Source organism: Tribolium castaneum, chromosome 6, assembly GCF_031307605.1.
Source record: "Tribolium castaneum strain GA2 chromosome 6, icTriCast1.1, whole genome shotgun sequence".
Classification (NCBI taxonomy): domain Eukaryota; kingdom Metazoa; phylum Arthropoda; class Insecta; order Coleoptera; family Tenebrionidae; genus Tribolium; species Tribolium castaneum.
Window position 1 is genome coordinate 4,653,586 of NC_087399.1, and position 27,971 is coordinate 4,681,556.

General features: G+C 40.8%; 6 protein-coding genes and 10 non-coding genes across 20 annotated transcripts; 15 read left to right on the forward strand and 1 right to left on the reverse strand.

The window, feature by feature from the left end:
- Positions 1-945: 945 nt before the first annotated feature.
- On the forward strand, positions 946-12,088 carry LOC103314049 (uncharacterized). Of its 2 annotated transcripts, XM_015982737.1 has the most exons (8): positions 946-1,355; positions 2,676-2,975; positions 3,681-3,913; positions 4,365-4,680; positions 4,807-5,071; positions 7,175-7,489; positions 7,543-7,608; positions 7,852-12,088. In XM_015982737.1, the coding sequence occupies exons 1-8, from the start codon at positions 1,116-1,118 to the stop codon at positions 11,967-11,969; spliced, it is 5,853 nt and encodes a 1,950-aa protein (XP_015838223.1). In that variant the 5' UTR covers positions 946-1,115; the 3' UTR covers positions 11,970-12,088. The 2 variants fall into 2 exon arrangements, with proteins under 2 accessions (XP_015838223.1, XP_008197064.1); XM_008198842.2 differs by having other exon boundaries at positions 7,543-12,088.
- Positions 4,695-4,766, forward strand: TRNAG-UCC (transfer RNA glycine (anticodon UCC)). Its single transcript has one exon. It is a non-coding gene; the product is annotated as a tRNA-Gly (tRNA).
- Positions 5,538-5,609, forward strand: TRNAG-UCC (transfer RNA glycine (anticodon UCC)). Its single transcript has one exon. It is a non-coding gene; the product is annotated as a tRNA-Gly (tRNA).
- On the forward strand, positions 5,683-5,754 carry TRNAG-UCC (transfer RNA glycine (anticodon UCC)). The gene has a single exon. It is a non-coding gene; the product is annotated as a tRNA-Gly (tRNA).
- TRNAG-UCC (transfer RNA glycine (anticodon UCC)) lies at positions 5,828-5,899 on the forward strand. The gene has a single exon. It is a non-coding gene; the product is annotated as a tRNA-Gly (tRNA).
- TRNAG-UCC (transfer RNA glycine (anticodon UCC)) lies at positions 5,972-6,043 on the forward strand. Its single transcript has one exon. It is a non-coding gene; the product is annotated as a tRNA-Gly (tRNA).
- TRNAG-UCC (transfer RNA glycine (anticodon UCC)) lies at positions 6,117-6,188 on the forward strand. Its single transcript has one exon. It is a non-coding gene; the product is annotated as a tRNA-Gly (tRNA).
- TRNAG-UCC (transfer RNA glycine (anticodon UCC)) lies at positions 6,407-6,478 on the forward strand. The gene has a single exon. It is a non-coding gene; the product is annotated as a tRNA-Gly (tRNA).
- Positions 6,552-6,623, forward strand: TRNAG-UCC (transfer RNA glycine (anticodon UCC)). Its single transcript has one exon. It is a non-coding gene; the product is annotated as a tRNA-Gly (tRNA).
- TRNAG-UCC (transfer RNA glycine (anticodon UCC)) lies at positions 6,697-6,768 on the forward strand. The gene has a single exon. It is a non-coding gene; the product is annotated as a tRNA-Gly (tRNA).
- On the forward strand, positions 6,842-6,913 carry TRNAG-UCC (transfer RNA glycine (anticodon UCC)). The gene has a single exon. It is a non-coding gene; the product is annotated as a tRNA-Gly (tRNA).
- On the reverse strand, positions 12,084-27,961 carry Adsl (Adenylosuccinate lyase). The gene is made up of 3 exons (XM_964700.5): positions 27,617-27,961; positions 16,327-16,622; positions 12,084-13,128 (listed from the first exon to the last, which is right to left on the reverse strand). The coding sequence occupies exons 1-3, from the start codon at positions 27,770-27,772 to the stop codon at positions 12,117-12,119; spliced, it is 1,464 nt and encodes a 487-aa protein (XP_969793.1). The 5' UTR covers positions 27,773-27,961; the 3' UTR covers positions 12,084-12,116.
- Ssk (Snakeskin) lies at positions 16,731-18,242 on the forward strand. Its single transcript, XM_008198843.3, has 4 exons — positions 16,731-16,892; positions 17,482-17,678; positions 17,727-17,856; positions 17,903-18,242. Exons 1-4 carry the CDS (start codon positions 16,842-16,844, stop codon positions 17,999-18,001), a joined length of 477 nt encoding a protein of 158 aa, XP_008197065.1. The 5' UTR covers positions 16,731-16,841; the 3' UTR covers positions 18,002-18,242.
- LOC103314051 (uncharacterized) lies at positions 19,449-23,036 on the forward strand. 4 transcript variants are annotated; one of them, XM_008198845.3, is made up of 5 exons: positions 19,449-19,578; positions 19,627-20,131; positions 20,179-20,901; positions 22,124-22,511; positions 22,559-22,698. In XM_008198845.3, the coding sequence occupies exons 3-4, from the start codon at positions 20,794-20,796 to the stop codon at positions 22,505-22,507; spliced, it is 492 nt and encodes a 163-aa protein (XP_008197067.1). In that variant the 5' UTR covers positions 19,449-19,578; positions 19,627-20,131; positions 20,179-20,793; the 3' UTR covers positions 22,508-22,511; positions 22,559-22,698. The 4 variants fall into 4 exon arrangements, with proteins under 4 accessions (XP_008197067.1, XP_008197068.1, XP_064213715.1 ...); XM_064357645.1 differs by having other exon boundaries at positions 19,451-19,565; XM_015982740.2 differs by having other exon boundaries at positions 19,484-19,519.
- LOC103314052 (hypothetical protein) lies at positions 23,066-26,477 on the forward strand. The gene is made up of 4 exons (XM_015982739.2): positions 23,066-23,199; positions 23,247-23,569; positions 23,618-26,234; positions 26,283-26,477. The coding sequence occupies exons 1-4, from the start codon at positions 23,119-23,121 to the stop codon at positions 26,475-26,477; spliced, it is 3,216 nt and encodes a 1,071-aa protein (XP_015838225.1). The 5' UTR covers positions 23,066-23,118.
- On the forward strand, positions 26,649-27,305 carry LOC135266583 (uncharacterized). The gene is made up of 2 exons (XM_064357644.1): positions 26,649-26,815; positions 26,863-27,305. The coding sequence occupies exons 1-2, from the start codon at positions 26,660-26,662 to the stop codon at positions 27,256-27,258; spliced, it is 552 nt and encodes a 183-aa protein (XP_064213714.1). The 5' UTR covers positions 26,649-26,659; the 3' UTR covers positions 27,259-27,305.
- Positions 27,962-27,971: the final 10 nt, after the last annotated feature.

Sequence of the window (27,971 nt, forward strand, 5' to 3'; positions counted from 1 at the left end):
GTGTTGAAATGTGACTCCGGTCACGACAGTCTGGTCCCCGGATTATGCAACAGCTGGAAACTGGGCCAGTTGCACTCGGCGGTCAAGAAAATTCCAGGCAGGAAACGGCGAAAATTGGGTGGGTGTGAAAGTGAAACCGATGGGTGTTTGATGGGTTACGTGCAGGAACAGGTGCATGGGCCCGAATATTGATGAACTGGTCGGAGAAGAGACAAGAAAGTGATTTTCTTTTGATAGCCGTTATTTATGCAATGTTCTCACGAGTGGCATAACACCATGGTATTTTGATGACAGAGGACTACATAATGCGATTAAGAGAAGTAAAATATGGAATTCGATACGTTTTCTCCGACAAATCAAATTCTACGATTTATTGTAATTAATTTATTTGTTCCAAATAAATTAATATGCAAAGTGTGATTTTTTGTGTAACCTGAAAATAAAATTAGCATAATACACATTTAGTGGTTTATGGATAATATTGCAGTAAAGTTCTGTGTGAGATCATGATTTCGAAACCGATTAATTTTGCCTAAGGATTTCGAAGAACTGTTCACTTCCACGAGAATTTTTTTTGTAAAACCTACTCGAATCTGTAAATTAAAAAGTGCGGTTTATATTTATAAACAATCTCGTTTAAGTAAAAAGGAAAGATCCGGCTCAACTTCCACCCACAAAGTCAAGTGCTTGCAACTAATTACACACTTGTTAGCCTTAATTAATCGAAACGTACAATTCACCTAAAAATAATTTTTACACATTGATCCATATATTAGCATTCAAATTCGAGCCCGCGCTTACATCAGCCGTTTTCCGATGAAATCATACCCAGCAGACATTTAAAAGCACCGCTGCGTCCTCCAACCGCCACCAACACCAAACTCGCGTCTGAATCACTTTTCCCTCTTACCGATTCAGGGAGAGCACCCTACATTAGCCCAAGTGACCGCCAAAGGATCAGTTAATCTTCGGCGATCGGCTTAATAAGATCGGCCGCCAAAAAAGAGCGAAATCACTTTCAGTTTCGCAGTGACTTCAACGGTAGATCAACACATGTGCGCGGGATGACGAGACTTTGATACTTTTGCCAGTTTAAACGCATCAAAGTTGACGAAATGAACTTTTCAAGTGCCATATTTTTGATCCTTGTCGCGGTCTGCGGGGCCACGGCCGACTGTCCCGCGAAAAAAACTCAGTCGAAACTGATCTGTTATTATAGTAAATTGACTCAGGCCGATTCCTGCAAATGTTCACATGTTATCCTGCCGGCGGACGCCGACGTCAAGGCCATCGACAGGCTCAGGGAGCACGCTAAGGGCGTCAAAATTTTGATCACCGTCAACGAATTCAATCAGGTAATTCGAAGGTGTGAAGCGAATGAGAATTCACTCATTCATTATTCACAAATTCGTGACTGAGGTCGCATCACAAATTAATTTATACCGCCTACAAAAATGAATCTATTCCAAACAAGCTAAGTGATTCAATTTTTTTCCAAAAAAATCGAAAAAGAATTCTCTGACAAAATTAATAACAAAACTACGGTCTAGATAAATTCCCTGACATTTCGCTTCTTGATTACAATTCGGTTGATTGTCTATATTTGGCTAAATTAGTCGTAAAACTGGTCACTCTAAAGTTGCGCTTGATCGTGCTAAATATTTGAATCGAGTTATCTCAGCGATTTATTGGTGGTAATGAACTTAAAAAATTAATAATAAATCAAGCGATGGCCGAAAAAATGCCACAGAAAATTATGTGAGGAATCAAGGCTGATTTTGATGAAAGTTTAAGCGATTTTGACATATAAGGTAAAGAAAAATGACAATGGAAAGGTGAGTGTCCACTAGCGTGATTAATATTGCATTAAAAGTAAGAGTAGATAAAGAATAGATAAAATGAAAGTGATAGTAATTATTTTAAATTGGTTCAAGTTAACACGACACGAGTTTGACCCTTGAGGCAAATTTTTAAAAAATCTTTGAAAATTACTCAAAATAACGGCATTAAAAGGAGCTCAATAAAAGTAAAAGTTGCATTTTTAATGACGCTTGTTTAATTAAACGCGTGGTGACCATCCTTATAAGCACACGCCCTAAAAAATAGAAATAAACTCATTTTTTATTAGCGAATAATTAAACTAGAAATCGCGTTTCCATTTTTATTCCATCGATTTTGCATTAATATCTCATGCTTCACCCACGACAAGTAATAAATTTGAATTGTTTCTTCATATTTTTAAAAACTTTTATTTAACTTGCTTTGTTGCCTGTCTGTCTGTTTCATATTTTGGGAGTCAAGTTTGAAAGGGTTCCCGTTGTCCCAATGAATTGAAATTTTGCATACTTACGTAATCTGCGTGACAATACAATCCTATGAGGTTAAATACTCCATAAATGGGAAAAAAGACGTTTAGAATAAGTAAAAAACAAAAAGCAATAAATAAAAAAATAAAAAAATTTTTTTTAGAAAAAAGCTCTTATTTTAAAGATGCACTAAAAAGTAAAAAATAATGTTTTTCTATCAAAGGATTTTCAAATTTATAAAAGCTTTGGGAACGGTCATAAAAATATATTTTATTTTTTTGTGTTTATTTTTCTAGAGCTATTAACGTGGCTAGAATTAATAAAGCTTTTCGAAAATTTTTTTATTTTGGCTTTATTCTCCTCTTGCAGGGCTTGGTCAACCTCCTGAAAAGCAGTAAAGTGGACGGTATTGAAATCAACCTGAAGAAACTCGATTCGAAAAACGACATCAGCGACTTCATCTCGACCGTCCGAAGCAAGCTCGGCGCCGACTTGTCCATCGTCCTTTCTGTGCCTTCAAAAGCCGAGACCTTGGCAAAATACTACGACTTTAAGGCTTTGAGCAAAAATGCCGATCTGTTCATCCTGCAAACAGCGTTCCTTGGCGCTTCCAAGAACGTCACTTTCCACCCCAGCCGGCTTTCCGGCCTTTGGGACATGCAGAATACTGTGAGTGAAAGTGATTTGGAAAAATTGCTATTTTTGAATATTCTTCCGGCGCGATTAAAAATTTTCCGGTCTGTGATGAATTGTAACAATGCAACTAAAGCGGAACGGTTTTGTGCCTCTGCACTATCGCGAAGCATCTGGCGTGAATAATACTAATTGGAAATTCTCCTTCACTCCCTATTGTTCGAAAAGACGATTCCAGTGTTAGATAATTCCAAAAATCAACAATACTATCGCCCAGAATTCTTGTCTCGTCTAAAATTTGTAAATGACTTGTCCATTGTGACGGAATAATAAATCAGATTATGCAGACAAGGTGATGTGTACATATGTACGTTTTATATTCCGTTACCTCCAAGCCACCAACGTGTAGTTAGTTACTCATTTTTATTCAAACAGCTTCTGTTTATTTTTTGAAAATGTGGGACTCTTTTATTATAAGCCAAGGCTACGCCTTTTGAGTAATTAATTTCTATATTTCACATAAATACAATCAAAAACCAACAAAAGCCTACACCTTTTGTCCTTTTATAAACCGAAACATTATCCAGACGAACTTACGTAATTGTCCGTAAAAGGCTCCGAGTATAACAACCTCGCAAATTGTTACCATGTCACCATAAATATTCATAAAATAGATCCGGGTTATCGCAATTATGCCCATTTGGGTGGGAAAAATGACCATGGGCGGTTGGTTTTTCCTAGGATTCCGTGGTGGATCTGGTGAGCGGCTTGGGGGCCCCTTTGTCCAAACTGGTGATAACAGCACCCGTCCAAGCTTTCAAGTTCAAGCTCCAGGACGAGAAACACACAGCTCCGGGGAGTCCGGCGCTGGAAGTCCAGTCAATTACGAGAGATGAGCTTTGCAGTGTTATGGGGAATGGCGGGAACTGGACGCTGGAGCGGGACCAGGACCAGACTGGGTCCTACATATTTAGGTACTTTTAAAGCCGATTATAATAATTTGCAGCAATAGGTGTGAAAGAAGCGAGTAATTTTTAAATAGCCCCCGGCAGTATTTCATCAATTCGAGTGATTTGGCGATTGTTTATTGCCACTGCCACGGTCCGAATTCATGGTAGAGCAGCCACCAGGGGCAATGTCGTATTAGGTGCCTGCTTCTAAGTCTCAAAGTGGAGCAAATTGCGAAAGTCTATAATCTTATACAATAATAATTTACCATGACACACCTGCACTCAGCGAGTATTCGGAGTCGAATAGGTTCGGCTTTTGAAATAGTGCGTTGAATGTCTTTCATCAGGAGCAATTAAAAACGTTCTTTCATAACTCGCTGCATGCGTGTTTAATTGTTTTTTTCAAAGGGCGCCACAAAAATAGAAATTGAGCGAAAGTGCGACTAATCTTCAATTTCGTTTGATTTATTTGTAGTAAAGACCAGTGGATCGCTTTCGACGACGCCACGAGCATTGACATCAAGGCCAAGTACGCGAGAGTCCGGGGCTTGGCCGGAATGGCCCTTAAGGACCTCTCGCAGGACGGCGGCACCAAGTGCGAAAGCTCGCTCCTGGAGGCAGCTTTCACGGGTTTGTCGCGGCAAGCGCGCGCCCCACGCGGCGCCGTGTTGCACTCCCTGGAGCGCGAGATCCTGGAAACGCCAGCTCGGCCCCTGGACAGCATCCAGGTGTCGCCTTACCGCATCTCCAGGGTTATAGACGTTGAGGGGAACGTGCACGTTATTAGAAAGGTACTCGTTCAAGTGCGATGGTGGTGTAATGGTCAGCATAGTTGCCTTCCAAGCAGTTGATCCGGGTTCGATTCCCGGCCATCGCAGCTTTTTTTTCCTATAAATAATGGGTTTTTGGGTTTTAAGGATACAAGGACGGAGTTTGAGTGTTCGCGGCAAGGGTATTTCGTCCATCCGCGGTCCTGTGGCCGGTTCTACCGTTGTGTCAAGTTCGACCAACTTTCCGACGAGTTTAGCGTTTTCGAATTCGATTGTCCTGCAGGACTGGCTTTTGATAGTCGAGTGGAGGTTTGTGTTTGGCCCGGAAGTTTGCCGCATGCTTCTGCTTGTGCCGGAAGTAGTGAAATTGCGCCCGTGCCGAGGGAAAGATTCGTTTGTCCCAATGAACCAGGTGAGAGGAGGATGTTAATCTGATTTTTTTTTGAGTGCATTTGGAAATTCCTATTATGTAAAGCGATTTTGTAACACTTTTTGTCGCTGAGCTACTGATGGTATTTTATTTATTTATCGGCGATTTAGTCGTGCATAAGTGAAAGAATTATTTTACAGGCTTCATATGTAATGGACTTTCTGCATTACTCACCAATATTACGTTGTTCTTGAGCTCATTGAATAAATTTTATGCCTCAACTATACTTACTACAAATAATTTGCTGACTTCTTCAATTAAATATTAATTCTCTGTTTTATTTTATTGTACAACTTCTAGTTTATTTGAGCACAAGCAAAATATAATTATAAATTCGCCTCAAATTTCTTCAGTTCTCGAATATCTCACCAATTTGATTTCACTTAAAACCGTTGCACGGTATTATTTACTAAATAGCTGTGATTCATAAAATAACCAGAAACCATCGGCGATGGTGGTGTAATGGTTAGCATAGTTGCCTTCCAAGCAGTTGATCCGAGTTCGATTCTCGGCCATCGCACGAGTTTATTTTTAATTTAAAACCATTACACAAAATTATTTCAACAGAAATGTGAAATAAATAAAAACCATCGGCGATGGTGGTGTAATGGTTAGCATAGTTGCCTTCCAAGCAGTTGATCCGAGTTCGATTCTCGGCCATAGCACGAGTTTATTTTTAATTTAAAACCATTATAAAAAATTATTACAACAAAAATGTGAAATAACTAAAAACCATCGGCGATGGTGGTGTAATGGTCAGCATAGTTGCCTTCCAAGCAATTGATCCAAGTTCGATTCTCGGCCATCGCATGAGTTTATTTTTAATTTAAAACCATTAAATAAAATTATTACAAAAAAAAGTGAAACAAATATAAACCATCGGCGATGGTGGTGTAATGGTCAGCATAGTTGCCTTCCAAGCAGTTGATCCGAGTTCGATTCTCGGCCATCGCACGAGTTTATTTTTAAATTAAAACCATTACACAAAATTATTACAACAGAAAAGTGAAACAAATAAAAACCATCGGCGATGGTGGTGTAATGGTTAGCATAGTTGCCTTCCAAGCAGTTGATCCAAGTTCAATTCTCGGCCATCGCATGAGTTTATTTTTAATTTAAAACCATTAAATAAAATTATTACAAAAGAAATGTGAAATAAATAAAAACCATCGGCGATGGTGGAGTAATGGTTAGCATAGTTGCCTTCCAAGTAGTTGATCCGAGTTCGATTCTCGGCCATCGCACGAGTTTATTTTGAATTTAAAACCATTACACAAAATTATTACAACAGAAATGTGAAACAAATAATAACCATCAGCGATGGTGGTGTAATGGTTAGCATAGTTGCCTTCCAAGCAGTTGATCCGAGTTCGATTCTCGGCCATCGCAGGAGTTTATTTTTAATTTAAAACCATTATACAAAATTATTACAACAGAAAAGTGAAACAAATAAAAACCATCGGCGATGGTGGTGTAATGGTTAGCATAGTTGCCTTCCAAGCAGTTGATCCGAGTTCGATTCTCGGCCATCGCAAGAGTTTATTTTTAATTTAAAACCATTATACAAAATTATTACAACAGAAATGTGAAACAAATAAAAACCATCGGCGATGGTGGTGTAATGGTTAGCATAGTTGCCTTCCAAGCAGTTGATCCGAGTTCGATTCTCGGCCATCGCACGAGTTTATTTTTAATTTAAAACCATTACACAAAATTATTATAACAAAAATGTGAAACAAATAATAACCATCAGCGATGGTGGTGTAATGGTTAGCATAGTTGCCTTCCAAGCACTTGATCCGAGTTCGATTCTCGGCCATCGCAGGAGTTTATTTTTGATTTAAAATAATTACACAAAATTATTACAACAGAAATGTGAAATAAATAAAAACCATCGGCGATGGTGGTGTAATGGTTAGCATAGTTGCTTTTTTAATTTTTATTTAAAACTATTACACAACAGAAAGGTCGAGAAAATAGGAAATAATAATAAAAAACAATCAGCGTCAATGGTTTAATGGTTATTTTTTTAACTTTTCAAGCATAATAAATGACGGAAAAATACAATGTTATAACAAATTACAGGTTATTACGCGGATCCCGAAAACTGTCGCTGGTTCTTTGCGTGTTTGGACCACGGAAAATCTCCATTGTCCGCCTATGAATTTAGATGTCCCTTCGGATTAGTTTACGACGAGTCAAGACTTCTCTGTGAATGGCCTTGGTTGGTACCAAAATGTGGCAGCGGTTATGCAGTTGGTTCTGAAGTGGTTTATGGAGGTGCAGGATCGGTTACTCTCGATCAGTATGATGGTTTGGGCGTTCTTGGAGTAACAGCTCTTGGTGGACTTCACGGTCCGTTGCAACAGCCTGTGGTTTATAGCAACGTGGGTGTTGGAGGTACATTTTTAGTAGTCTAGTTTGATTATTTAATAATTTAATAAATCACTTAGGATTATCCGTCAAAAGTGCACAATCCTTGCAAAGTGCCGGACTCCTCAAGGCTGGATATGCCGATGGTAATCTTGCTTACTCAAACGTGGGTAATGTAGGGATTGATGGTTCATCTTTCATTGGTACACAAAAACATGGTTTTTATCGCGGTGATGGGTACGGGGTTAAATCCCAAGGTTTTGTTCATGGATCGAGTCATGTTCATAATGGTGACGCTTATTTGGTAAACACAGGACTTTACCAAGGACATGTAGCTTCAGATCAGACATCTAATTATGTACATGGTACTAATTTAGATTACGAAACAGGTGTGTCAGGTGCTGCTGTTAAATCCGCAGAAGGATATCAGGGTGCTCTTCACCTAGTTGATGGAGCTAAGACTGGCTACATCGATACTGCCAATGCCCATCTAGTCAATGGTCTTGCAGAAAATTACCAACAAGCTGTTTTGGTAAATCAACAAGCTGGTGCCTATGCACAAGGAGCTGCAGTCTCTGGTTATGATAGCGCTAAATCCTCTGTTGAATATCATGGAAACACTGGAACCACCTATGGAAGTGGTACCAGCGGAAGTATAAATATCGTCGGAGGAGGATACTCAGCAGTTGGAGTAGCCACTGACGGTGTTCAAACCAATTATGCCGATACAGTAGCCCACGTGACCCAATCTCCAATTGCTGTCTCCTCCATCCCTACTGTAACTTCCGTTCCAGTACCAGCACTTAAAGTTGCCTCAGGATTTGAAAGCTACAACGGTGGAGTTGTCGCAAACGTGCCCGAACTGCAGTACAAACTCCAGTCCTCGTCACATGGAACTAGAGGTTTTGCGAATATTTCAGACAGTTTCGTCAATTTTGTCTCATCAACTCCGTCAACAATTGCAGTAGAGGATGGTTATCATTACCCTAAACCTACAGTCGCTTTTGTTGAAGGACCAGTTAAGTCTGTATCAACTGGTACCTCCTTCGTCCAACAAAATATCGCTAGTGTTCAACCAGTTGTCACAACTTACCAAAAGCCTGTATTTGTTTCAACAACACAAAGACCACTACTTGTTGAAAAAGTGAACGTACAACCGGTTGTAACTACATATCAAAAACCAGTTCAACCAGTCGTAACCACATATCAGAAACCAGTCACAACTTCGTTTGTACAACATGTCCAACCAGTAGTTACAACATATCAAAAACCTGTAATTGTATCATCAACACCAGCTCCAGTAGTAGTTGAAAAAGTTAACATTCAACCTGTGGTTACAACGTATGAGAAACCTGTATTTGTTTCAACACCGGCTCCTATTGATATTCAACCAGTTGTTGCAAAAGAAAGTTTTGTTGGGTACGACTACCCCAAACCTGCTGTTAAATTTGAAGAAGTACCAGTAAAAACCACCGGTGGTAGCTTTAGCTATCAAAATGTTGATTTGATTCACAAGACTGAAGGTTACACTTATCCTAAACCAGCGGTAGCTTTTGAAGAAGTACCGGTGAAAACTTACAAACAAGAAGCAGTATCGTCTTTCACTTATTCAACTCCGTCAACCGTTAGACCTGTGGTTGTACACAAAGTTCAACCAGTTGTTCAACCGCAAATCCATGTAACGTCTTACAACGTACCGTCAACAACAGTCAAACCAGTAATTGTTGAACAACCACAAGTTTACGTGTCATCAACACCTGCCCCTATTCAACCAGTGGTCAAACAACAAGCTGTATCATTTTTAAATTACCAGAAACATGAAACTGTTCAACCTCAACTTGAAGTAACCGCCTACAATTTACCATCATCAACTATCAGACCTGTAGTTACTCCTGTCGTCCACCAGAAACCAGCTGTTGTATCCAGTTTTAGTATATCAAGCAACAGTGAAGGTTATCATTACGAAAAACCTAAAATTGTTTTTGACGAAAGACCTGTAGTCACGTATCAACAACCAGCAGTACAAAAAACCGTAGTAGCCACTCAACCAGTCTATTCAACCTATAATTACCAAACACCAGTTAGTACTTACAACTACAAGAACGTGGTGAAATCAGCAGTTAACCTTGGATATTCATACCCGAAACCTGCAATTGCTTTTGAAGAAACGCCAGCTTCAGTTACCAGACTGAGTTACACTCAACCTGCCGTATTCTCAAGTTATAGTTACGCGGCTCCAACGGTACAACCCGTTGTAGTCCAAAAACAAGCACCTGTGGTTACTAGCTACACGTACAACGCACCATCGACTGCCAAACCTGCAGTTTACGTACAACAGCCTGTTGTAAACACCTACGTTTCGTCTACACCCAGACCCGAAATCTTAATACATAAACAACCTGTCGTAACCACCTATGTATCATCTACACCTAAACCTGCAGTCTTCTACCAACAGCAACCTGTAGTAACCACTTACGCATCTACACCTAAACCTGCAGTCTTTTTCCAACAACAACCTGTAGTAACCACTTACGCATCTACACCCAAACCTAAAGTCTTCTTCCAACAACAACCTGTGGTTACATACACTCAAAAACCTGTCGTCACCACTTACGTATCCACACCCAAACCTGAAATCTTTGTCCAAAAACAACCAGTTGTTACGTACACTCAGAAACCTGTGGTAACCACTTATGTCTCCTCTACACCTAAACCCGAAATCTACGTCCAGAAACAACCAGCTGTTGTTTCCAGCTTCAGTTTTACAAATAATGTGCAAGGTTACGATTATCCAAAACCAGTGGTTCCGTTCGTGGAAGAACCAGCTCCGGTTGTAACGTCTTACGAAAATCGTCAACCGGTTGAGGAAGTACCATTTGTAAAGAAGAAGGCGTACGTTACTGGACAACAAACCAATTACCAATACGTGGAACAACCACGATTTGAGTACAAACAACCAGTTGTGGTATCGACAACTCCACGATATGAGTATAAACAACAATATAGTGTTGATTCTGGTTATATCTACGATAAACCAGCAGTGCGCTTTGAAGAAAAACCCGCTTTTGTCAAAGTGTCAACTCCGAAAGCTATAGTCGACTACACCTACGTCCAATCAACTCCAAAACCGACGTTTGCGTCCACTATTACCGAAGTTGTGGCCGCCAAACAACCGTTTACTTTCTACGACAGTAGACTGCACTCAACTCCTAAACCCGTGGTCTACTCAACGCAACTTCCAGTTGTTGAAACGGTTTCAACAAGTCGACCGATTTCAAAATACGCTTTCAGTTCGCTTAACGAATACAACAAAATTGCGAGTTACGTACCACCGGCTAAAATAGTAACACCAACAGTGGTTACGACAAGCCGACCAATAGTCAAGTACTCGTTCACCTCGCAACCCCGAGTTGTTGAAAATTATGTTGCACCAATTGAAGTAACTACACCAACACGTGACTACTTGCCGATCAAGGTGACAACTAGTGCACCAACCGAGGCATATGTAGTACCAGAGGTTGTAAAAGTTACAACGTCAAGACCTAGAGTTAAGGTTGCAAGTCTATCAACTGTAGTACCAGAAGTACCAACACGTGAATATTTGCCAGTGAGAACACGAGTTAAAGTTACAAGCCTACCAACTGAAACTTACGTAGTACCAGAAGCCACAACACGTGGGTATTTGCCGCCGAGAACACGAGTCAAGGTGACTCCAAGTAGTACCTACTTGCCAGTTGAGGAAGAACTGGTTTCGACCAGCAGGCCGGTTGTAAAAGTCGCAAGACCGAAGACTATAATCAAAGTCAATGACTTCCACCCGTTACTCTCGGCAAAACTAGGAGCACAATGCACCTGCACGTCAAACACAGTACGACTTCGCAAGAAGAAGTTGCGAATTGTTGTAGAAGATGATGATGACGATGGTTACGTTGTCGATGACAACAACGAGGGCGTTGTTGTGGAAAACTACCAATACGAGCCCCAAAAACTCGACATAACCCCGACCCCCGAAATCTACATCAAAAGCACCACTAGTCACATAGTCGAACCGACCCCCTCCCCCACCTACAGCACCAGGAGACGCGTCCGCGTCCGACCTGCCACGTCCACCGTCCTGTACGACTCCCCGGTGACCCAAGCCGCTGAAATCTTCGTCAAGAAAGCAGTAACCCCGGCTGTTGTCGTAAACGCAGTGACTGACGATGACGCAAAACTGGCCAAAACGTCGGTCGAAAGCCGCACCTTCGACCGCTACGGCCCCGGCGGTTGGAGGAGTCGCAACGAAAAGTTGCAAGGAACGATCGACTGTCAAAGAGCTGGGCTCTTCCGACACCCGACTCAGTGCAACAAATTCTACGCCTGTCGGTGGGATTGCACCAAAAACCGGTTCACACTGCATGTTTTCAACTGTCCGGTCCACCTTACGTTCGACAATACTCTGGGCGCTTGCAACTGGCCAAGTCAGGGACCGGCGTGCTTGGAGAACACCCTCCTCCCCAGTGATTAGTCTTAAGTTCTAGTATTTATTGCGCATTGTCCATCATTTTATTTATTACATCACCCATCACGAAATTCAGCTTTTTGGGTCTTGGATTGTATTTTGTAAAATAAAACAAGAAAAAACGAGCGACTCTTTATTGATAAAACGACACAACTATATGTTCAGAGTGATGGTTTTGTGCTCCTTTAATTGATTCTTGTACATTTGGAGGATTGGGGCAACCTCCTCTTGCAAAAACTCGGTGACTTGTTCCGCCGCCCGGCCTATGTAAGTGGACGGTTGCAGGATCGTGGCTAAATCCCCGACGATTGGTTGGAAGTATTTATCCGCCTTGACCCTATCCAGGAAATCGTTGTCCTTCCCGTGTTCCTTCACCTGGGCGCCCGCTTGTTGCGACAAAACCCTGATTTTCTCGTGGCAAATTTGCCGATCTCCCCCTTTCTTCACCATGGCCATGATTATGTTCTCCGCGGACATGAAGGGCAGCTCCTGCATGATCCTTCGTTCGATCACCTTCGGGTACACGACCAGGCCTTGCGTTATGTTCTCCAGAACCATGAGCGCGGCATCGGCGCTCAGAAACGCCTCCGGGAGCGTCAATCTCTTGTTGGCCGAGTCGTCCAGAGTGCGTTCCAGCCACTGGACGGCATGCGTGTTTGCCGCGTTCGAGTGCAGGGAAATCAAATGCCGGGCGAGGGCGCAGCACCGTTCCGACCGCATAGGGTTTCGCTTGTAGGGCATGGCGCTGCTGCCGATTTGCGTCGTCTCGAATGGCTCCTCGATTTCCTTCATGTTGGCCAAGAGGCGCAAGTCGGAGCACATCTTGTGGACGGAGGCCCCTAGATGGGAGAGCGCCCCCACGACCTGGAGGTCGATTTTGCGCGTGTAGGTTTGGCCAGTGACCGGGTAGGTTTTGGCAAAGCCGGATAATTCAGCGACGCGTTTGTCCAACTTCCGGACTTTGGTGCCGTCGCCGTCGAAGAGCTGGAGGAAGGAGGCCTGGGTGCCGGTGGTGCCTTTGGCGCCGCGGAAGCGGAGCTTGGCCTTGATTTGGCGCAATTCCTCCTCGTCGAGGAGGAAGTCGAAGAGCCAGAGCGTGGCGCGTTTGCCGACGGTGGTCAGTTGGGCGGGTTGGAGGTGGGTGAAGCCCAGCGTTGGGAGGGATCTGGAAATTTTGAGTCGGAGTTAGGTGGCCGCCAAATGTTTAGTGCGAGGTGGGTTAGTACCATAATATTCCTACTATTTGCTTGAATATTTGTACAACTTATCTTTGATATAAAGAAGCAATAAAACTAATAAAGGATGTCATTGGGAGGTTTCATTTTTTACAAATACAAGTGAGCAAAAATTTCGGTGAAAACTGTTATCTCAATGCTATGTTAAAAGATTAGAGGAAATTGTGAACATTAACAATGTTTTTCCTTATAGTTGCAATAATTACCAAATGAAAATTATTAATATTGTAGGGAAATAAAACAGGTTCAAGAATCATACTCTCATAAGTCTGAAAAATAAAAGAACAGATTTTGCTGCCTTATCAAATACTTTTGTGCTTAGTAATTTTTATTGACATTTGCTTTTTATCAGAAGGTAACAAACTCATATCTATCGTCGCAATTACGGCTATTTTAGAGTGGAGATAACACTATTGGTATTCTATGTCACGATTTATAGAATGTGTCTCGCATACGGAATACAGAAATTACATTTTAAACCTTTGCAAACACCACATTTGCATTTATGATAATTTTTTTTGCAGAAAACTATTATTTTTGAAATGGAATGGTTTAATCTGCCCACTTGCATATATATTACAAATAAAAAGCAATTATACAACAACAAACTTCAAAATTAAGTTAATCAACTTTAATTAAGTGCCTACGTTAACAATATTAGTGTAATTATGACGTTAGTACTTCTTCCTTGGTAGCTGTACGTCACTAATTTAAACTATAAACGCTGTTGTTGCTTTTACGTACTGTTTTTCTGTTATTGATATTTTTACGAATAGTTTTCAGTTTATAAAGAATTAAGCAAATACTAATGATACCAAACAAAAACAAATAATCACAAATAAATCAGCATTTGCTGTTAGGCTATTAAATACTTAGTTTACGTTATAAAGTTTTAAATTTTTTACTTAAAATTTTAATGGTCAAGGCACTTACCTTCATAAAAATGAAAAAACATTTTTTTTAACTCATTCTAGCAAAGTTTTATGGATAAAATTTTATTTGTGATTACCTACTTATTTGAAACCTTAAATCTACGGTTAATTTTATGTGTTTTAAAACCCATGACATTTAGCAAAGCTTTAATGTTTTAATGGTACTTGGCATTTTTTGCTAATAAAGAAAATAGCAAACATTTTGCGTTTTTTTTCAGAAACTATAAGATTTACTAGAGCAAAAATCAAAACAACATCAGATAGAGCTTGAAATTGTTTATTTTCTCGTCAAAACCCGAAGTCGTTCCGGGCACCGGTTCCGGCTACAAAAACATTTCAATTTTTTTAATAAAAAATTCATAACTCAAAAACTAAAAGTCTTAGGACCAAAGCGAGTTTTTCATTGAATTTTGCGGCTCATTTTACCTATTATACCACCACTTTTACAACACTAGCTTACTTGAAAACTTATTTAAAAAATTATTTTAATTTGAAAAATGGTGGATGCGCCGAGTTATTTATTAAAAAATTTATAACTCGGAAACTAAAAGCCATAGAGCAAAACGGTTTATTCGACTAAATTTTACGGCTCTTTGTACGTATACCAGTTTTAAAAAAAATTAGAATTTTGAATTTTTTGCCTAAAATTTTATTGGTTATGTCACTTACCTTCACGAAATTAAAGAGTTATTTTTAACTTAGCACCAGCAAAGTTTCATGGAATTTTTTATGCCTTTACAACCCTCTCGAGTTCTTAAAAGTGCAAAAAAAGTCAATTGCTTTAATTTTTTGATGTTTGATTTTCCAATTTTTGTCGCGATTTTGGTCGATTCCGGGTATCCGGAACATTCATCGAGCAATAACTCCTAACTATTAGAGATAACCCTACGAAGTTTACTATCGTTAGAAAGCTCTTTAAATTATCTATCTTTTTCAAAAAAGACTATTGTTCTCCGACTACTAGTTTTCGAGAAAATTGAAGATGAAAGCAAAAATTGGTAAAATTTTAAAAAATTCATAACTAAAAAACTGTTGGGAATTCGACAATTTTCTCGACGCCAGTCGATTCCCCGGCTCATTTTACATTAGCTAGAATCAACGTAGTTCTATTTTCTCGAATAGTTTTGCCGTAATTAAAAAAATGAAAACGTTGAAATATTTGTTAAAAATGAAAATTTTAAACACACTCTAGCAAAGTTTTATGGACTTTTATATGCCTTTACAACCCACTTGAGTTGTGAAAAGTCCAAACAAGTTTATATGAACAATTTTTTGATGTTTGATTTTTCCTATTTTTGTCGCGATTTTGGCCGATTTTCGGTACCCGGTACATTCATCGAGCAGTAACTCCGGAACTATTAGAGATAACCCTATGAAGTTTCTTATCGTTAGAAAGCTCTCGTTATTATCTATCTTCTTCAAAAAAGACTATTGTTCACCGACTAATAGTTTTCGAGAAAATTGCAGATGAAAGCAGAAATTGGTGGAATTTAAAAAAATTCATAACTAAGAAACTATTGGGAATTTGGCAATTTTCTCGACGCCAGTCGATTCCCCGGGTCATTTTACATTAGCTAGAGCCAACATAGTTTGACTTTCTCGAATAGTTTTGCCGTAATTGAAAAAATAAAAATATTGATATATTTGTTAAAGATGAAAAATGGCCAATTTTAAAAGTGTCTCATAATCAATTAAAACCCATCTTATCTGATAGATTTTAATGTGCTCTTCACGATGGAAAAAAGTATTTTCTCCTAGCTCTAATAGTTTCGTCGTAATCGTCGTTTAAAAATTAAAAAAAGTGTAAATATCTATTTTCTCGTCAAAACCCGAAGCCGCTCCAGGCAACTGTTCCGGGTACGAAGGGATTTAAAGTTTTTAATAATTATTAATTATCAAAAAAAATATTTTAAAAAAATCAAATGTATAGTGAAAAATAACGCGTAGTCTGATTTCTGTGTTTTTCAGACACGGTAAAAAATACTTTTAGCAGACTCGCCTTTACGAATTTAGGAAAAAGAATTTTCTGATGATAATATATTAGGGCAGTTCTTTGCAATTTATGCGGGGAATGAATCAGAAACATTTAAAACATGTGTCACGACAATAAAAGTCGGAAGTGGCAAACAACCATTAGAATTAATTTTTGGTGATGTTTACACGCCGATAGCAAACAGTGACTGACTCACTACTTACTTGTACTGTTCGGCAAAGCGGGCCAAATTCTGGATGACCCCCGCAACCCTTGGCAGCAACAGCTCCAACCCATCCTTGATAACAATCAAATCCGTGTTATCCCCCACGAAGCACGAGGTCGCCCCTAGATGGATAATGGGTGCCGCTGTCGGGCACTGTTTTGCGAAAACGTGCACGTGGGCCATAACATCGTGCCTCGTCAATTTCTCCTCTTCCGCACATTCCGCGAAATTGATATTGTGCACATTTCTCTCCATCTCGGCGATTTGGGCATCGCTGATGTCCAGCCCCAATTCCTGCAAGAACAGTCATGCGATTTATTAAGCCATGAGTTAATTTGATTTTGAAATCGATAGAATTTTTGAATCATCAGCCTTACATCACTGGAAAAACAATACTTATCTTATCAGTGATACAGTTTATCTTTTTGCCTCATTTCGATCGAGACAGGTGGAGAAACTGTAGGTGTGCGAAGCTAGTGCGTTTTTTTGTGTCCCAAAGGGCGAATTCCGACAATGACGAGCATTGAAACTGTGGGGGCCCTAATCCTCAAAATCCTCAAGTTGGTGAGTGGTTTGTACAATTAGCCAAACGTGGGAGTTATTCCCGTATCAAGTCTTATCTATTTTATGAATCAGACACCTTTGTCACACAATTGGGCGTGTTTCTTTGTATTTGGAACCAAGTTTTTTGAACTATTTTCGAGTTAAGGTTCATAAAACTTTAGTTACACGCGAGTATTAACAGAAAATAATCAGTGTAGCGGTAATTAGGCTATGACAATAGACCTTGTCGAAAACATATTTGTTCAGATAATAGTAAAACCAAATGAATTCCTTCCACGGTCATAATCCGTAAAAACTGACTGAAATTCGTAGCATTTGAGACTCAACAATTAATAAACCCTTTATCTTATTATTTGTAAACTTTTATCCAATTGACGATAACACGCCTAGTCTTAATTGTGAAACGGCATCAATTGACTCCAATTGACTCAGACCTGGCCACAGTCACCCTATTTCTTCCTTCATTCATAATAATGATTGAAATTCCGCCTAATTTCATAATTAGCCCAAGTTACTCCATTTACTATTGACAGAGTAAATATTGTACGACTTGCCACACCGTGTTTATTTCAACTGTGCCACTTTTCAGGTCCTCAACTTGATCATCATTATCTTGTACCGCACCGGCTTTAGCGGCGGTTTTCTGGGAGTTGGAGGCACTTGGAACTTGAACGAGGAGAAAAACCCGGATGCTGAAATCGTAGCATCGGGGATTTTCGTTGGATATTTTATTTACACATGCGTTTCGATCATAAGTTTATGCTTTGCTACGGCCGACCACAAAAAGTTTGTAATTTAAGGAAAATTTGGCCTGTGGCTATATTAACGTTTCAGCACTTTTACCGACATTTTGATGAACATTATTGGGGTTTTTCTGTGGGTTGCCATCGGGGCCACTGCGATTCACTACTGGAGTGGTTACCTCTTGGAACATAAGTACCAAACAACGGCTTCCGAAAGAGAGGTAATTGGTGGGTGATTAATTATTTTTTTTATTTGATTTGTTTCAGGTGGGGCTGGCTATGGGGGCCTTGTGTATACTGAATGGAGCGGCGTACCTCATCGATACAGTCTTGTCTGTCATTTTTGTCATCAAAGCGAAATTGTAAACGGGTCAAGCATTGACTGCCGAGTATGACAACTGTTCGAAGTAGATTTAGTTTTACACAAGTTATGCTGTTAGATTAAGTTCAAATTTTGTAATAAGTTTCACTTCATATTAGATATATTTATGCCATTGTTTTTTATGTACGTAACTAGGAACTTCCCTCACATTTTTAATAAAGTGTTGACGCAAAATGTAAAATGTGTTGGAAAGTTTCACTGAATTAATAAAGATATGCCTTTTTACTTTCTGTTATCTATACGCAATAAAATTCATTATCCTGACTACGGATACCTAAAACTTAGGATGAACGGCGTACAAATAAATCGTCCCCGTCCCCAACAGTCCCGTTATTGTCACCAGAGGCGCAGTTGTTCCATTACCGTTCAAGTTTTCGGAGCAATAAATTTATAAAAATAGTTGTAATTAAATAACTATTAGCACAAAGAGAATAAAAAAAATACCAGCAGTAGATAGAGCAGTAAATTCTCAATTGTAGGAGATAAAAATTATTCAAAAATTATATCCTAAACTATATTTAAAAAAATTTCGAACGTTTACCAATTGGCACTCTACCCCATATTTTTCAAAACGCTGCGAATACGGTTACAGATGCAAGAAATTTGTCAGGAAAAAAGTTGTAGAGAATTAAATTTCCTACAAAAAAGTCCGCGACATAATATCCCTATCTTCAATCATTTAGGCCCCAAAGTCATTCAAAGACGTTCAAGCGTCGGATTTCCTTCATTTTGTCGGTGGTCAAGTATTGGAAAGTGAATTTATACCTAAACCGTTGAAGATAGACATATCGTGTCGCGGACTTTTTTGTAGAAAATTTAATTCTCTACAACCTCGTGCCTTCCATTTTTTTGTATCTTCAACCGTATTCGCTGCGTTTACAAAAATATCAGGTGGAACACAAATTCAGCGATAATTTTTTGCGCACTCTCGCTTATTTATCAAAATGTTGCAAATACGGCTGAAGATATAAAACACTGGAAGGAACGAAGTTGTAGAGAACTAAATTATCTACAAAAAAGTCCTCTACACTATATTTCTATCTTCAACGGTTTAGGTATAAATTCCCATTACTTAACCAAATTGAAGGAAATCCGTTGCTTGAGCGTCTTTAGGGCCTAAACCGTTGAAGATAAAGATATGGTCTCGCTGACTTTTTTAAAGGAAATTTAATTCTCTACAACTTTCTTTTAAACATTTTTCTTGTATCTTTAACCGTATTCGCAGCGTTTTGAAAAATACGGGACGAAGCGCAAATTTCAGTTTTTTCCAACGTTTCTCACAAAAATTTTAGTCGGCACCTTTTCAGTTTGTTATATTTGTGAAATTTGGTATTTGGGCAGTCGACAAAAACTATTCTGTCTTGATCCAACATAAGAAATAACGATTTTAACATTTTTCAGTTGATAATATGCAAACAGACCCTGAAAAAATCCTAAAAGATTTTAATCAGTTTGCCTTGAGCCAAACATCAACGTGACAGAAATTCAAACTTCCAAAATGGGTAAAGATATTTCATCCCTCATTAAAGATTTCAACTTCCTTTTCAAGTTAATTGCATTCGTACGTAATTGTTTTGCAGTTATTAGCGATAACTTTCCTTTTTTACAGATTTTGTGTTTGCTGTGTGTTATAATGTGGAGTGCCAACTTGGTTAGTTACTCCTCATCCTCATACGGCAACATTGTCACAGTTCATCATTCTAAAGTACTATCAGGTAGTAACTACGACCTTATAGTAGTTGCCACAGCCGTTTACGTCTTAATCCTGGGGGTGTTCATCATAATCTACCTCATAGACAACAGTAAAAAACTCTTCGAACTGTTGTTCCTTGGCTGTGGATGCGTTTTGAATATTGTAGGTGGGATAATCGAACTAGTTTACGACATCGACAACTCCGGGAATTTTGCCGCTTTCATATTATGCATTGGGATGATTGCTGCTGGTGTTATAATGGCTATTGACTTTTTCATCGCCTTTAAAAAATAAAGTTTTTGAAATTTTGTGCTCATTTTATTTGAATCCAGTAAGCTCCCCCTCCTGTCAGATTAAAAATCAAACAAACATGAAAGAAGAGTTTAAAAAACCTGCATTTTATTTCAAACTCATCGTAGCGGTACGTTTTATCAGAATTTTTCCCAATTTTTTTAAAGAAAATTGTAGATTTTGTGTCTGGTCGCTGTGATATTATGGTCTGCGGAAACCGAAACTTATGGCGAGTCCGGTGTGGCGACACACTGGAGACACCACCACGAACTGATAGTGGTCACAACGGCTGGATACCTGATAATAATGCTAGTTTTCCTAATAGTCTACCTATTTGATTCAACTGAACACATGTTCGAATTACTGTTCCTGTTTATTGGATTCGTTCTGTGCTTGGCTTCGGCAATTTACCAATTCATTGTGGGAATAAAACACGAGGGAAATTTCGCCGTGTTTCTCCTCGCTGCTTGTGTTACTGCAAACGCCATTATCATGGGTTTTGACTTTTTCCGCGAAATGAAATAATTTTCAAACTCCCGAAAAGTTCGTTTCTGTAATAATAAACAATGCGTCACCTATCACACGAGTCATTACGTGGGAGTTGACTACCAATTAAATGTCCCAAGGGTTAATGTCGATTAAATTATTACTAAAGTAGTTGTCTCATTCATTGTCTACAGTCTTTGGAAGAAACTCGCGCGTTACGCACACAAAATTTAACTCGAGTTTCGCTCACTTGGAGCAAAAGTGGATAATCGCGAATCGGTCTACGACGTGCCGAAAAAAATCACAATGTCGGCCGAAGTGGAAAATAATAAAGAGGAGGAAACGAAAGAGCAGCAAAACTTTAAGCAAAAAGCCCAAAAGCACTGGCAGATTGGGACCAAAATACTGGAGCTGGTAAGTGGACCAATTAACTCCGACACAAGCAATCAATTTTAATAGTGTCTGCTTTAAAAAACTGTTAATTATGCCTCGTAAATGTGGAGTAAAGTAAACACCGTAATTCTTTGATAATAATAATAATAGTAATAATAAAATTGCTTGTCCTGACTACGGATACCTAAAACTTAGGATGAACGGCGTACAAATAAATCGTCCCCGTCCCCAACAGTCCCGTTATTGTCACCAGAGGCGCAGTTGTTCCATTACTGTTCAAGTTTTCAGAGCAATGAATTTATAAAAATAGTTGTAATTAAATAACTGTTAGCACAAGGCAAATAAAAAAATACCAGCAGATAGAGCAGTCAATTCTCAATAGTAGGAAATAAAAATAATGCAAAAATTATATCCTAAACTATATTTAAAAAAATTTCAAACGTTTACCAATTTGCACTCTGCCCCATATTTTTCAAAACGCTGCGAATACGGTTACAGATGCAAGAAAAATGTCAGAAAGAAAGTTGTAGAGAATTAAATTTCCTACAAAAAAGTCCGCGACACCATATCCCTATCTTCAATCATTTAGGCCCCAAAGTCATTCAAAGACGCTCAAGCGTCGGATTTCCTCCATTTTGTCGGTACTCAAGGATTAGTAAGTGAATTTATACCTAAACCGTTGAAGATAGAAATATGGTGTTGCAGACTTTTTTGTAGAAAATTTAATTCTCTACAACCTCGTCCCTTTCACATTTTTGTATCTTCAACCGTATTCGCTGCGTTTGCAAAAATCTCAGAACACAAATTGATAATTTTAAGCGACTTACGCACACAAAATTTAACTCGAATTTCGCTCACTTGGAGCAAAAGTGGATAATCGAATCGGTCTACGACGTGCCGAAAAAAAAATCACAATGTTGGCCGAAGTGGAAAATAATAAAGAGGAGGAAACAAAAGAGCAGCAAAACTTTAAACAAAAAGCCCAAAAGCACTGGCGGATTGGGACCAAAATACTTAATAATAATAATAATAATAATAATAATAATAATAATAATAATAATAATAATAACATTTCAAGAAATTTATTTCAGTAAAAAAAATCTGATAAAAAAATAAAAAATAATTGTATCAGTGTATCCAATTGTATCCAAAATTTTATGCACTTGCGAGCACATAATCTAGGAAATAATTGACAAAGTCGTCTTTACGTAGTGTTGGAAATGATTAAAATAATCTCTTTCAGCTGCTTTGCATAATTTGTATCGGCACCGTTTTCGACGCGCTCAAGACCATGGGCATTGGCAACAGCGACCTGCACCACATAGGCATCATGTACACGGCATACACCGGCTACATCCTCATCACCCTAACACTCCTCACTAGCTATTACCTCGAAGCCACAATTCCGTACAAAACCTCTGCTCTTTTCTCCGTCTGTGGCGCCGGTCTTTTCCTTACCACCGGTGTTTTGCTGATAGTTGACCGATCGGCGTACATGAGACGCTACGGTTCCCCTATCAGTTCCCAACTAACAATGATTGTAGTCTCTGTGATTTTCGCTTTTGTCAATGCTATAGTGTTTGCAGTCGATGCAGTTCTCACAGTTCGCCGTCAGGAAGATTTCTAACTAGGTAATGCGAAGTCAATTCAGACACAATTGACATTTTTTTCTTTGCAGTTAATCTGCGTGGTGTGTTTGGGGTTTATATTCGAGCCGGCTAATGAGATCCATCTGGGAGGGAATTACATGCACCATACTGGGGTCATGTACACCGCCTATACCGGATATATGTTGATAAATGTCGTGTTGTTGGCTGGGCGAGCAATCGGCGATCGCATCCCTTATATCACTATAATCGTCTTCGATGTTATTGGTGCCGCATTGTTTCTAATCACCGGGGTTCTGCTCCTAGTTGACCGCATAAGACTGGCCAGGGACATTTTCCACCCCAGACAGTACCTACTAACCATGATGACCGTTTCCGTGTGCTTTGCTTTCGCCAATTGTGGCGTTTTCCTCCTGGAGGCCTTTTTCACCAGAAGGAGGCGCCAGGATTTATAATTCTGTTACTTGTAGTTTAGTTTAGGTTTTGTATATTTTTCACAATTATCGAAATCCGTCCATTTGTACATAAATAAATACAGATTTTTTATTACACGACTTTTATTTATGCCCTGACATATCAAAGGATGCGATGACTGCAGTCAAACGCTGTCACCCGCACAAAAATCCGCGAAATGTATCACTTTTTTAAATATCCTTTCGAAGGCTACAAACCCGTAAAGTACGTTGTAAATCCGGTGAGAGTTGTCGAAGCTGTGAGTAGCCAAAAACTAACGAAGCCAAGCTTTTTAGACCCTTTTAGGTGCTATGTCTTGTGTGTATTGCACTCGCAGCCGCTATCGACGTCAAAATACACGATATGCACATAGCGTTCAAAATCCTGCTAACATTCACGGCCGCGGCTTTTGTCATAATAACAGTCTACGATGTGATAGCAACATCATACGCGCGACCAATTTACTGGAACGCTTGGACTCTCTTTACGATCACTGGGGCCTTATTTTTTTTCCTCGGTGTCGGTTTAATAATAGCAACGGGGTTCGGACACGTCCTGCTAATCCTGGGTGTAGTTGCCTACGCCGTGACCGCAATCATTTTTCTACTAGACACCATACTTATTTTACAGTAATAATCAAACATGACTTAAAAAACCAGCTACAGTTGAAATTGCAGTGCGTTCCAAAAGCGACAAAACGAAGTGTATCCGGAAGAGTACGAACCCGAACCAGTCGTGGTTATATCAAGACACGTTGTATCCGAACCTAGCAAATCAGCCTTGAAACCAGCAGAGGAAGAAAAAGTGACCGCAAGCGATTCAAAACACACCAGAAGTACGGTCTCGACGGTCTCCAAAGAGACATCCTTTAAAGATGTACCCCCTGAACCAGTGAAATCATCACACGAGGAAGTGAAGCCACAAGCGTCGAAAGAAACCGGGCCTTCACAATCATCACACCTAGAACCCGGATCTTCTAGGGAAATCGACGCGTCTGCCCTATCCAGAGACCTGACTCCTGGATCGTCCCGCGAAATCCGCTTCATGGACCGCATGTACGAAACCAAACGTACAGTACACGGGGGAAAATTAACCGAAGAAGAGAAAATAATCGAGCAGAAACAAAGAGTGACCACTTCGTACGGTGGTACTTTCCCTATGTCCAAGGACGCAACTCCGTTACCAAGTCCAGCAGGCGCGCCTTGCATGCCCTGTCGGACCCCCACGTGCCGGAAGCCGGTAGGGGTCCGGAGCTCCGGTTCCCAGATTATCAAACGATCGACTTCCGGGAACATCCGGCGAGGGCCTGATGGCAACTACTACCTTTCGGATGGTACTCCTCTCATTCCGCTGCAAGACCAGAACGGGGAAACTCTCTATCAGGACTCCAACGGTGTTATGTACACCAAAGACGGGATCCCGATTATTTCCCAAGCTGAGTCGTACACGGAGGTGGTGAAGGAGAGTACCCAGCAACGGGTGGACACCCACAAGCTCAAGTCGCGAGACGGGGTTTGGTACACACCCGATGGTCGAAGAGTCGAAGATGTTTATAGATGTTGCGATGGAAAATTGATAACCGCTGATGGTACCCCGCTCAATGAGATTGATTTAGGAGGCGGGAGTTTTGTATACGAGTCACCGCAAGGTGTCCTATACTCGAGTGACGGTACCCCGGTTGGTTTTGAGGATGATAGGGAAAAAGAAGTGAACCGAATTTACGAAAGACAGTCGGCTAAATACACCACAAAGTCGGAAACCAAGTTCCAGGAACGCAGAGTTGGGGAACAAGTCAGTAGTGAAGATGGGTTGTACCTATGTGACGGTACTCCTGCGAAAAAAATTGAGACTCCGTCTGGACAAATCATGTATGAGTATGACGGCCAGTTGTACACTCGGGACGATGACGATGATGATTTACCGAGACAGGGGTCAGGACCTGTCTGGAGCAGACCCTCACCCGAGGAACAATACGAATCAAGACCACCGGTCCAGACTTATGAACCGAGATGTATCCAGTCGAGGATTGATAGTAGCCGGCAGTTCAAACCAAGAGAGACCCCCCCATCAAGCGACCACAGTGTCCCTCGATCAACTCGATCCTCAACTCCCTGTCGAACCCCATATTACGACAGTGGGAGCGACCACAGGTCCATCCCTAGATCGGCCACATCGTCAACACAGTCACGACCCCCATGCTGTGAATGCCACCAACCGACCATCCCCAGATCCGCTCGATCGTTAACACCCCCCCGGCCACCCAGCGACCAACCCAGATCAAGTAGATCCCTAACACCTCCTTGTGCCCCATGCAACCAACCACCATCAAACAGATCGTTAACACCCCCTCGGCCACCCAGCGACCAACCCAGATCAAGTAGATCCCTAACACCTCCATGTGCCCCATGCAACCAACCACGATCAAACAGATCGTTAACCCCCCCTTGCCCCCCCAGCGACCAAGCCAGGTCCACTAGATCACTAACACCCCCTCGAGCACCCAGCGACCAAGCCCGGGCAACCAGATCGTTGCTATCACCCCCTGGGCATCCAAACCACCCCAGCGAGCAAACGCCAATCCCCAGATCAAACCGATCACTAACACCCTCCAGACCTCCGTGTTACGAAAGCACCTATCCACTAACCCCAGCTACTAGCTCCGCCCCAAAACTCCAAATATGCCCCTCCCAGAAGGAGGAGATTCCCCCCACTTGCCCCTACCTCCCCAAACCCAAACCAGTAACCCCGCGCTACTGCCCGGCCCAAACTTGCATGAAGCCCCAAAGGCGCCCCTCCCCTCCCACTTCCCCCAGGAAAGAACGGGCACCAAGTACCGGTTCCCGAACCGTGGCCGTTTCCACGCGAATGGTACCGAAGTGCCCGCTGTACAAGCAGCAAAGTCAAAGTGCACCATCGAGCCCCCAGCGCAGGGATGCGCCCCCACGGCCGGTCAAAAGCGCGGAGCCGCAGTGGCAGCAGCAGCCAACTGTGGTGCACCAGCAATACGTCCAGAAACCGTGCGTTTGTGGAAATATTCACTACCAACAAGCGACAACCGTTCAAGGGACGTTCAGCCAAAGTGAAACTTCTCAAAGCGGTTCGCCGCCAAAATCGCCCAAAGGGCCGTGCGGGAAGAAAGACTGCAATTGCCAGGCGTGCAAAAGTGCGAAAGAGGCGGCGGAACCGGCGGATAAACCGCCCCTGCAGACCATTTCGGAATGTGATGTGGAGACGGAACCGCCGTCAAGACACAACATTCGGTCGAGTAGTTCGTCCCAACCGACTTCAAGCGAAGTAAACGCGTCCAAATTTAAATAAACCGTGACTAATCTATTTTTACAGTACGTTCCCGACAGGACTTCGCCCTCGTGCAACAGATGCTTCATCTGCGGGGACAGAAACTGTCTCATCCACACGCAGAAGGAAACGGGGAATGATTCGGTACAAACGAGCGAAACGCGGATGCTCAGAGCCTCCGATATCCAGAAACTGACGTCCGGGAACTTGCCCGGAACCGCGGATGATTATAAGAAATAGTTTTAATTTCACTTAAGGTTAATACTTTTCGTTAGCTTTAGATTTCTTATTATATTGGCGTTGTTTACGAAAAAATATATACTTTTGGGAAATCAGAATCAATACGGTTTTAATGTAAATAAACAGTTCCTGAAGGTGCGAAAAAGTAAACATTTAAATACTCTCCACACATTAGTTGTGCAATGGCCGATGAAATAACACAAGTTAAAGACGAAGGACGCAAAAAAGCCCTGATGCGGTTTTTCAGCGTCGATTCCGACATCAACGTGACCCCGAATCTCCAGCCGTCCACGTTTAATTTCTATAGTAAAGATTTTTGTTTAAAGATTGCTCAACTGGTAAGGCTGTTTTTAGAATTGTTACATAATTATTCTGTTATTTACAGCTAATTGCCATTATTTGTGTGGGATTGTACACCCAAGGAATAACGATCTCGGCCGAGACTGTGGTGTTTGCCTGTTTCCCGAACGTTGTTTTCGGCAGTTACATAATTATCACTGCTGTTATTATAATAAGCTATGTTTTCGAACAAGCGATGCCTAACGTAATTGTTAGAGTTTTCCTATCGGTTGGGATGATTCTGTATTTCATTTCCGCCACTGTGACCACAACGATCTGGTGTAGCACTGCGTTCCGCGACTCGGGGTTGGGACTTCCCAAAGCCCTTCTTTTGCTCCAAGCTTTGCTAAGTTACGTAAACTCGCTGCTCTATGGCCTAGACCTGGTTTATAACATCCAAAAAGCGGTGGAATTCCAAGTTGAAGGGCCAAACCCTAATTGATTTATACCGAAAAAATGACGTAACAGATATTTTGTATTGTATGTGCCTTTAAGTATGTTATTTAATAAAAAAAATTGGTATTTTATGCTTATTTAAATATCTTAAAAATTACTGCACTTTGAGGATTGAGGTAGGCAACCAACAATTCGCCTCACATTTATTGAACTTTTTTCTTTTTATTCCCCTGATTATGCCTCGACTTGATTTTTTACTCAGCTTCGTACCAGTATCTTTGCCCGTGTAAGGCAAAAACTTACAAAAAGTCGCAAAGTGTTGTTTTTGCAAAGTTGAAGGCCACATAACCTCAGTTTTTCCGATTCACAAAAAACAAAATACTCGAGGAAGGGGAAGGACTTACCTTTTCTGCTTTGGCCAGGTTGATCCAGAGTCGTCTCCAAGTGGAAAACTTCTTCTGGTCGCTGAAATTGTACTGCATTTCCTTGCTGGCATACCTGGTGCTCAGGGGGGATCGATAGTTGCAATAGGGGTTGTTGTAGTCAATAGTTTCACTCATTTTGATTAAACTGTCTTCAAGAATCAGAGTTACAAAGAGCTGGAAGTGGTGCAAGCACTAGGAGGCACTTTTGAACGAATAAAATCTTATCAATTTGCAATTGACTTTGATGAGGTCTTCGGATGGTTACGCACAGTTGTTGCGCAACATGTGGCTTGGAAGGTTATCGTGGGGCTTGATATCGTGTTTTTTGGAGATA